The sequence below is a fragment of the Fulmarus glacialis genome, unplaced genomic scaffold (genome assembly GCF_000690835.1).
Source record: "Fulmarus glacialis isolate BGI_N327 unplaced genomic scaffold, ASM69083v1 scaffold34294, whole genome shotgun sequence".
Classification (NCBI taxonomy): domain Eukaryota; kingdom Metazoa; phylum Chordata; class Aves; order Procellariiformes; family Procellariidae; genus Fulmarus; species Fulmarus glacialis.
Window position 1 is genome coordinate 19,173 of NW_009209288.1, and position 11,131 is coordinate 30,303.

Consider the following 11,131-nt stretch of genomic DNA (forward strand, 5'->3'; position numbering starts at 1 on the left):
CGACCAATTTTTCTCTTGTCCACAAACTGCTCTAGTGAAGCTACATCACTGTCTAAAGATCATAAATGCAAACAAATAGGCATGAAGCTGATCCCTGCTGGAAATGGGTCTGTCTTCTGATGTCTTCGTATCAACAATTACAGCTGAGATCTGTCAGAAGGCCTATCTTAATCCGTCCAGTCTCTTTATGTAACATATATTTGTCAAGAAAGATGTCTTGTGGTGGGAAGTTAAACGCACCGAAAAAATCCAAGCGTAATTATCACTTTATCTGAAAGTCCCATAATACTCTAAAACAAAGCAAAGCTGGCAATCAGGCAGACAAAACCTGTTTTTCATGAAACTATAATAAATTATTCTAGTGATACTTTTCCTTCTAATGCTCTGTTAGAGTTGCATAGTATTTTATCCAGTATTGCTGCAAGGATGAGCTTTTCTTTCGAAAAGCCATCCCTTCTGAGGTATTTCTGAATGTCAGAATTGTTTTAAGTTTTCTTAAACTAAATGAAAAAGAACTAGTACTAACAGCTCAGTACCGGCAGTTCATGACAGTGCTGATTGATTTTAGTGGTAGGTCTTCAGAGTTACAAATACAGACGTGAGACAGTAGTAGTTTACTTTGTTGGTACAAAATTTAACAGACTGTGATCATAGGAGTGATCCAAACTTAATTTTTAGGTACGCTGGCTGCCACTCTTCTGGCTGTTTTCCCATATGGGATTACTGTGAATATCTGTAAAGTGCATAACGTAACAGTCTTTGTACATAAATTTCAGTAAAAGTTAAAATGCATGTTAGTTAGCTTGTGCACCCATTGCTGTAAGAAGGCCCACCCATGGCGTCTCTTTGCCATGTTTTGAAGATTCCCTTCACTAATGCAGGACAGACTGACTTCAGTTTTCTTCTGAAGATCAGTAGATTTCTTCTGAAGTTGTCATTATACGTACAATTCCTGCCAAACATATGGAAATGTAGGAACTGACTGCCTCATCTGGTCTACTGCCCTGTTTTTGACACTCAGCAGGAGACCTTTCAGAGGAAGTTCAGGGGAAACCCTGGTGGATAATTATGGGAAGACTCATTCTGTTATTAACGCTTTGCTTATTTGGTAAGGCACCATAAATTGTATTTAGCCTCACACACAAAAAAGAAATTAGCTTTTAACTATTACTATTGTTCTGATTTAATTAACTGTTAAAGCAAAGCTATTCTCAGCAGCTTGTGTTGTGTTACTAAAGACCCCTTCCATAATTGTGTTTTTTTCCTGCACAACTCCTCCCTGGCACGTTGCTGTATCTGAGGGGATGTAATTTTCTGCTGAGTTTTCATGAGTGCTTGGCTCAACAGGCTGGCTGCACAGCACGGGCACTTGGGTTGTGAAGACTGTCAGGGCTGGCAGAGCAGGGTGGTTTTGTCCCGACGGCACTACCGCTCCTTAGCACTTGAACCGCAAGGCAGGTCTGTGGTAGGACAATCAGTTTGAGCTTGAAGTACCTCTTAACCTAAGCGAGATGTCTTTTGGTGGTTGGGAGTCACCCAACACTACAATTCTGTTGTGTTACTCAATAATATTTCAAAAAATATCTCAACAGGAAAGAAAGAAGGAAGAGATGTACAAAGTCCTCTTTCTGTGATACCAGAAAAATTAAACCTAATTTAATTTCAGTAATCTTTCGGGAAAGTCAGCTTTTCCTCTCAGACGTGTAACAATAGCACTGAGGATATTGAAGTGCTGCTAATGAACATTTCCCCTGATCCGTATCACCTTAACTAGGCAAGGATCAACTGCTGTTCCTACCAATAAGATGTAATAGGAAAGAGTCTGATTATTCCCAGCCACAATTCCCACAGAGCCAGCTGAACACTGCATTGTCATCTCCTTAGGATGGTCCATTGTTAAGCACATGCCTTGCATGGTGATGTTCCCCCCAAATTCTTGTGTGACAGTTGACAATAATATGCTCTGTTACAGTCATACATGGGAATCTGTAGGAAGACTTTAAAAAAAATCAGAAAATGGATTATAAATCACGCTTATTTTTTCATTTAATGATTTTGAGGATCTGACACATCTTTTGAGGCTGGCAATATTGTACCTATAATAGTGATATAGTACAATGGTAAGCATAAATATCAATTGACTCTGTTGCTGACCCTAGAAAGTTGGCTGAGTTTCCTGGAGGGTCAAGTTTTTAACCCTGGAGAGACAAAACATAAATGTATTCTTGGAGTATCAAAACCTGAAAAGAATGGAAAGAAACAGAAGAACAAGCTGTCAGTGGTCTGAGAACTTTTCAGTCAAATAATTTTGTTCCAAAGTTAACCTCCAAAGTCATCTTCCAATGGATGAACAATTTCTTCTAATCCCTATATACAATTTATAGTATATAATAAACACATAGATTACCATCAGGGGATGCTGCAAGCCTACAGTCCTGCTTTAAGCTGGAGCTTTATATTTGAACTTTTAACTGAGTCCAGAACAAAGCATTTATAGATTCTTTCAGGAGTGCAGATGTTTAACAACTTTAACACATGCATTACAAATGGAAATTCTTTTTGGGGAAAAAAAAAAATACTAATACTCTTATACCACTTAGAATGACACATTTTTTCTTTAGTGTTACTCAGTGGGGTAGAGTTGGACCCTATCTTCCTCTAGATGCCATTTGGGGGCATATAAGAGCTATGTACATGATGCATTGCACGGAGGCAAGAGGGGGTTTCAGCAGGGTGCCTGCAATATACTGGCACCATCAGCTACATAGATCTTACCTAAAGTATTTCTGCATTTCTCAGTACTGCATTCTCTGCTTCTCAATTACTTGGAAAGATGCACTTACTTAATATGAATTTCCCTGTACATGTACTCTGTTAATTATTCTGCACATATTCAACCAGGAATAATGTCATGTTTCCATGAAAGCTCTGCACAAATTCTGCATTTTGAAACGCATGGCTGGTGATCTTCCTTCTGACACTGTAAAATGCACATTCACAAGGAAACGAGACTCTGAGCATACTAACGTTACAATGACAACTACTTAGGTAAGGTATTTAATCACACTGATAGTAATATTAAAAGGAGAATAAAATGACTAGTTTTCCTTTATAAATGCAAGTATTTAAATCACAAGTTAACTGCTAATGGTCAAAAGCAAGACATTAAAATGCAGTGACACAATATAGACAATATATTCTTAAATAGGCAGTAAATAAAGTCACTCAGCTATCCCATCTGGATATTAACCACATGACATTGCCAGGTGCAACTCCTTAGTTTGCTAACATCTGGTGGACCAGATGTTGTAACTGGAAGAATTCTTTCCACCGCTCTGCACCTCGGAGCAGGAGGGTGTGATGTACCATGGGGATTGTACCTTCCGCACCTTGTTGTGCAACATTTTCCCAGTACTTTTTTATGGAAAAACAAATAATAAATCATATAAACCAGGAAATATTTAGGAAATAAAGCATGTTTATTAAAACCAAGATACTGTTAGTCTAGAAGTATTATATTTTGGTTATGAAATTGTTAACATTCTTTCATAATCTAAGTTTGAGGAATATTTCCTTTTTAAAAAAGCTATTAAACATTTAGGGAAAAATGGATCATATTGTGGAAGATTTGTAGCCAGTTCTCCTGAACTCTCAAGTATTAAAGAACTATGTGCTAGATTCTGACTTTCTCTTTTTTGCAGATGGTCCTGTGTCAGTTGGAATGAGTCTGGATATTGCAAGCATTGATACAATATCAGAAATAAATATGGTATTGTAGCTTTTGCCATCTTTGTTTTGCTTGTTGATAAGCTAATGTCTTGTGTTTACAGCTGCTGGCAATGTGACTTTGAGGCTTTTCCCCTTGTGCAATCAATGTGTGTTAAGAGATGGAATTTTATTTTTCACTACAGATAGTGGTTATAGTGCTATAATAAGTATAGAAATGCAGATGCAAATCACACCTCTCACAGATACAAACAGAAATTTGCTACTGAGTATTAATCTTAATGAAAGGCATATAGAGCAGTATTTATTTTCCAGATGAAATGTCTAAATCTTTATGCATTTCGGAAAACTAAAGATATATTCACATGACTTTGAAGCCACTCCCTTTCCTTGTGATTAGACGCAGCTGAACTGGTACTGTTTTTCTCTTACACTGTTACTGTCACACATTAATTTATTCCAGCTGTGTTTCATTACATTTGTATCATTTATTTTTGAACAAACTATGAAATGGAGTATGTTTTTCTAATTAAAGATCCTCCATTGGTACATAGAAATAAAAAGCAAAATTCATTAATCAGATATTCAATATTAGAAAATATTTGTGTGTGTGTGTGTATATATATAAAAAAGTGTGTACACATATAAATAAATAAGTATATATAAAAAATAAAAGTGTATCTGTATAAAAGTAACTCACCATTTCATTACTCGGGCTTTCACAGAAGTTGAATATTAGAATCCCTCTGTACTTAGTAAGTATTAGTTAGCATTTAGAAAGGGGGAAGTGAGGTCACAACTTAAGATGAACTTACACTGATAAAAAAACACCATAAAATCAAAAGGTGATTAAAAAGGTGCTAAGAAATAGTGCCATTTTAAGGTAAGACTACAAGGCATATCTGAATTGAAGGTGAACTGGGCCGAGAGCTATATTCAAGGTCTTGATAAATTTGGCACCACTGTTTCCCTTGTGATGTTGAAAGGATGAATTGTGCTAAAAGATGATGATTCCCTTCCTCTTCCACTAACTCCTTTTGTCTATCCGAATTTATACAACTTTTTCCAAAGTTTTCTTAAAAATGCATTATTTAGTAGTTTATGTGAACAAAATGATGTTTGCAACCACTTATATAAATCATTCTAAAATTTAAAGATTTACAGAGCCAGATCATCTGCTTACAAAACTCTGGCAACTTCAGCTGATATATAGCCCCAGACTTAGGCCATCAGCTTTTACTGTAACATTCCAATGACGGTAAGAACAAAATCTACTCAAGATAATATTTCTTAATAATGTCAACCTCACATCAAGTGCTGGAAAATCTGGCAGAACAAGAGCCAGTACCACTGCTATGGGAGTGCCAGCATTTAAGAATGGGGCATGGAGAGTCACAGGCTACTTGTCCCCAACAGCTGTTTCCATGTACTTTTGTAAAACAGAATGCAATCCAGGCTTGCTCCGTCCGGTAACTTTGTTTTTTTCTCTTTCAGGACTACACGGCTACCATATTTCTAAGGCAGCGATGGACTGATGAGAGACTTTGTTTCGATGGTAATAAGAGTTTAAGCTTAGATGGTCGGCTTGTGGAAATGCTTTGGGTACCTGACACCTTCATAGTTGATTCAAAAAAGTCTTTCCTTCATGATATCACTGTTGAGAATCGTCTTATAAGAATATACCCTAATGGAACAGTCTTGTATGCTCTACGGTATGTATATACCGCATACCAGTCTTTATATTTGGCTTCAACTTACATTTTAAACTTTGCAGGTTAGCATAATTTTATGCTTAAGAAACTGATCTATTTGTAAAAGTAGAATATGCATGTTCTTGTAGTTTTACGAAGATGTAATATTATTGACCAATATGATTAAATTCTTAAATTTAATAATAGGTCTCCTTTTCTTCCCTAAATAGACCCTGTTACTTTCATGTAGACCAAATACAGGAATTGCATTTTGCCATTCCAGTTGTTTTGCAATGAAGTCATCACAGAGGAAAGCAAGCTGTGACGACTGATTTGCATTATTTGTTGCAGATTATCCTTTATAATAGATTTTGATAAATGTAACAAAATTGTAAAATATATTGGAAAATATCAACAAAGGAAAATGCACACTGTAAGTGAGAAGGAAGCAAGGGGTGGCCTTTTTAGACTGCCACTAATCTCAGCTATTCTGGAGTGGTTTCCTGTTTTGGATGCTATTACTCTTCCCCATTAGATACCAGTAAATACTAGATTTTTTTTTTTTCCCCTCACAATAGATATTTGCCTGCAAATATTAGTTCAAGAAGGATATATGACTTATTTTTATTTTTACTGATGAACAATTTTATACCATTAATAATCAGCAATACTCTTTTTTTTTTTTTTCCCAAGGATCACCACAACTGTTGCATGCAGCATGGATCTGACCAAATATCCAATGGATAAGCAGATGTGTACTTTGCAACTGGAAAGCTGTAAGACGCTTAATACTTATTATTTTTATAGAATTAGAAAAGTATCTGTGATCTTTTTCAAGGGCTGCTAGATATTATTATCAAAGAGGCTGGAATTTTCAAAGAAGCCAAGGGACAGTATGTGACCAGTCCCAGTTGAATTACAATAGTATCTGTATACAAAGATAAATGCACGAGGCATCACTGAAAATAGCATGGCAGTACTGAAATGCTGCCAAGCTATTAATGATTAAACAAAATCTCAGGAGATAATCGTAGGCCTGGTTTTGCAGCACATCCTGCAGTTATTCTGTTGGTCTTCAGGGGGAGTTCTGTGAGCAGACATTTTCCAGCACAGCTGAGAAAATACTTTTTATTTGTTTTTCTCTTTCAGATAGTGTGTATTTTTTTCTCCCCCTGAGGCACAATTCCTTTAGGAAAGAAAGAAATTAGAATAAGGCTTATTTGTAAGGCATAGAGTTCATATTTAATTAATTTACTGTCTTCATACTGAAAAAAAGGTAATTGCATAGACAGTTCTGTTCTGAGATGGATATATACAGATCTTTCTATGACTTATGTAATTGTCTTTATGCCAGTGTCCTGGGAAAAAATGTCATCAATTGATGGACCAAGACTAAATATGCCATTATAGGTTCTCATTTTATCAATCAGTGTCCTCATAATTTTCATTAAACTATGCTCTCTAATACTTTGTAGACTTGGTCGCTTTGCAAATACCCAAATGTGCATGTTTATAGTTTACTTTTTGCTATTATTCATATGATAAGACTCTATCAAAATATTTTTGCATGGGATAATGTAAAAGGATACCCAGTCCTGTAAGATGAAAATATATGTTCAAATATATGTCTATACATATTCAAAATCTTTTGGAAGGTTTTTCAGTACTTGTCAAGGTTTATTCTTTACCATTTCAGACGTGTGTGTTCTTTATCTCCTGTTGGTAATGACCAATTAGAAAATTGCTGCAAAGTTTCATTTTAGACAGAACCACAAAGGGAATCAGCCCCAAAACTTTCCTTACACAGGAGTCCCTCCAGAATCAGCAGTTTTATAAGATCTGTTTAACAAATAGTGATTTGAATTAGAATTTGGATGTACCTCTTATTTATTTTCCTTTGGAAGAGCATATTGGTAAGTCAACGCATATGGTTTTACATCAACAGCATTGCCTAATGAGTCACTTAATATTTTCTCTAGTTCCAGAATTAAATATATGTCCCACAAGTACTTAAATTTATTTGACAGGACTAAAAAAAAGGAAAATTCCCTATATAATTAAAAAAAGCATTTTTCAGAATGATTCCATCTGCTTTTTGAACAACACACAAGTGTCTCCTGTCCAAGGGGAAAACATAGTAATGTCATCACAAATGCTCCCATGACATTGGTGTTTAGTTTTAAAGAAAACAGCTAGAAGGCAATAAATGCAAAAGGAAAGTGTGTGTCTTTAGCTGTGGCCCTTTTTCTTCAGTGCACTGTACTACTTTCTTTTGGGTATGCTGGAAATGGTGTTTGCCTCCTCATGAGATAAGCTATGACAATTTATAAATGAATAATGACATCATCCTAGAATACTGCTTGCAAATACCATTACCTGGAATTAAGAATCGTGAATGCAAGCATGCGTATACATCCACGCAAATACCAACGTGTATAAATAAAATGTAAAATATATGTCAAATATGTGCTCTGAAACAAAGTGTTAGGCCTTTTATTAAGTGATTACTAATGTAATCAATCAATATTATCAAGTAATGGCTTTACACAGTAAAGCATCCCTACAACATGCTATTCTGCTATTAGTAGTTAATAATATTAACTGATTTATACTTTCTACACAGCAAAATACATTTCAGCCAAAATGTCTATTGTTTCTTTCCCCTGTTATTGCAACACTTTAGAAGGTAGTACAGGCATATGTTAGGAGACATTGTTGCCACTCTGAGTCTCTGTTGATATGGCAGATGTGACATTTGGGGACTTGGAGGGCTCCTGTCTTGGTGCTGCCGAGGGGTTCATGCTCTCTGCCATGGGGTAGGGAACACCACCAGTCATTCACACTGGGCTGAGGGCTTTTTTCCTCTTTTTTGTTTTTTCTCCCCCACACAGGCCTCCAGTCCAAATACATATTCATGTTTTGGGCCCATCTCTGAAATTTTATTTCCTTTTTGAACTTGTCCTTTAGCATTTATTCAGTGAAGAGCCATGTGAAGGCACTTAACTTGTGCTTGACAATCAGGGGAAATTAAAATTAGCAACAGAAAGGTAAAGAAACTCATTTGTATTAGGCATTATGAATGTTTAATCCCAAATTTACTATTCGTGTAGTTAACCCTGTTGACGTTAGCTGCTCGTACTGTATCAACAAAGTACAGGAACGAGACATTTTGGGCTTGAGGAATTAGTTAGAATGAAAACTCAGTGTCATGTAAAGAGAATAGAGATTACTTGTAAAAGCCAAATAACATGGCTTAAGGATTTTTATCTCTATAAACTTCTTAAACATTTTATAATTAGTAAAATATTAATCCCCTGAATAAAGAACAACTTTGCACAGGGGGAGCACTGTGCTATTTAATGCTGACTATTGGGGAGACTCTCCCCATGAAAATTCTTCACAAATAGAGTTTTGGAATTAGTATTTCCAAAGAATTTTCATAGGAAAGATCACCAAAACCTACTAATTGTTCAGCTAATGGAAATACTTTGGAAGAAAAATGGTTCTATTAAACAAAAACAACCTCCATTTGGAGATATGCTTGTTATCACCCATCCAGGCATCAAGAATTTCTTCCATCTCACACAACTTGGAAGACTGAATATCTTGTAAAAATAAATAGGAATTTACTGTGGCACTCTCTAGTTCTTTGGACTTTATTTAAATATCTGCAGTTCATTTATACTGAAGGAAAGTAAAATGAATCCATGCCTGGAGTCATGTATAAAAACTGCTTCTACAAACCTCTTTGTTTTGACTGAGGACAATGCAATCATTTGTGTATAGGAAATGTTACTTTTATTTTTCATCTCCCAGATCTGGGAAATTTCCCAGCATGTGGTTTTAGAAAATCGGGAACTTAGCTTGGACATGCATGCTTTTGGCTTAGTCTTTTGACACAGCAGTGTTTTGGCTTTAATTGCTATAAATGCAATGGTGTGAGCAGAGATCCCTGGTCATGATACCTTTTCAGAAAACTGCTAGTGATAGTGAAAACAAGATTTACACTTAAAGAATGGTCAGGGAAACAATTTCCAGCTGAAATTGTCATTTTAATTGGTAACCAGCATAGTGTTTCCTTAAAGTAAGATTTCTGAACTCCTGTTTTTCCTACATTAAATGGCTGTAGGAAATCAGTTCTTTTTTGTCATTGCAAGAAACAAAGCCATTAACTTAAAAATATTAAAATGCTCTTTTTATTTTAATGCATCTCTCTTTCTGTGATTCTAGAGCTTTGTTCTTTTTGCAGCATATACCCTTGTGCAATGTATTGCATTATTGTCTCACTGTAATTTACAATTGACTGGAGTCTAAAAATAATCATCAGCTTGTGTTTCTGTCCCCTCAGCTTAGTTATTAACTTGCACAATATAAGTCTGTCAAATACAAGAATGATTGATCTAAGTAAGCTAAAGGAAAAGATGTTCAAATGCTCCCTGTTAACATGTAAATTACATTAACATAATCTTGAATTAATCATATACACTAGTCTGAAAATTGCCTGCCTTTTAATATAATGGGGAAAAGCCACAGAGGTATTTTAGCTACGATTGTGCCGCATATTGACAAGTGTGTGCAAAATACAGTTGCCTTCTGATAGAGGATTCACGTCCCGTTTCAGCTCCTAATTGCTACTTGAAGGTTAAGAGGAAATCTCCTGGGGCCCCTGAAGCATGCCGTGCTGTTGAGCCTGCAGAAACATCAGCATCTAAGCTGGTGTCCTTGGGAAGCATCCAAGCTCCTAAGCCAAAATGTCATCCCAAGTGACGACCCAAGCCCAGCTCGCAGCACAGCGCCAGCCCGCAGCAGCCCTGCTGCTCTCCGCACCCCTTCCTTTCTGCGGGAACGAGGACCAAATGCACTGCGTCGGGAAGCAGCAGCCTGGGGTGCAACAAAGGGCACACTTAATGTTTAGTCCAAATGCTGGCAGTGCTGTAATTCATAAAAACTGTGTTTCTTTAAAGCTTAAAAGCTTTTGCCTTTAGAATACCATGTGGTACTAATCTCTTTTATTAGTTTGTTGTCTATACTAGAACAAAAGATATAAAAAAGACCACCTCCAAAAAAGTCAGCTTGTAAATGGTAAGACTTTGCATGTTATTGGGGGGTTTTGTTGCAAACAGGCATTACGTTCTGCCAAAAACCGTCATGTTTATGTCTAATTGTACTTTCAGACAGACAAATAAGAAACAGCTGAACCATAAGTGTGCTCAACACTAATTAATTATTGTGTAAAATAAACACTTTTGTTGGCTTGTGTATCACTACAGGGGGTTATAACATCAATGATGTCATGTTTTACTGGACTAGAGGAAATGATTCAGTTCGAGGTCTGGACACACTCCAGCTGGCACAATACACAGTAGAGGACCACTTTACCTCAGTGTCCGAAGCGGTATATGAGACAGGTAAAAACACCCTTCTAACACTTTCTAGGTACAGTTCAGAATATGGCTCTGGAAACAGAGCAGCATTAAGGAACTGAGCACATTGCTTTCTCTTAGGATGACAGTTTTCATTTTCTGCTAGATTACATTCTTGAAACCATACATACTTTTCCAGATGTTATCAGCAGAGACCCAGCTAATGTAAAGGTTAAGAGTTTTTGAGCATTTTCTTGGAGGCTACAGGTTTATCTAAAGAATGATAGACAAGAGATGTACTACTAGAGAAGCTGGTGGCTCATGGCTCACGGCTTAGACGGGTACACTCTT

The 11,131-nt window shown here is 36.4% G+C and overlaps 1 protein-coding gene across 1 annotated transcript; it reads left to right on the forward strand.

Annotated features, from left to right (window-relative positions):
* Positions 1-3,712: 3,712 nt before the first annotated feature.
* On the forward strand, positions 3,713-10,825 carry LOC104076061 (gamma-aminobutyric acid receptor subunit pi-like; the record flags this gene model as incomplete). The annotated part of the gene is made up of 4 exons (XM_009576778.1): positions 3,713-3,769; positions 5,221-5,438; positions 6,111-6,193; positions 10,688-10,825. Coding segments are annotated over exons 1-4 (487 nt in total), but the record flags the coding sequence as incomplete, so codon positions are not given.
* Between the last annotated feature and the right edge of the window lie 306 nt (positions 10,826-11,131).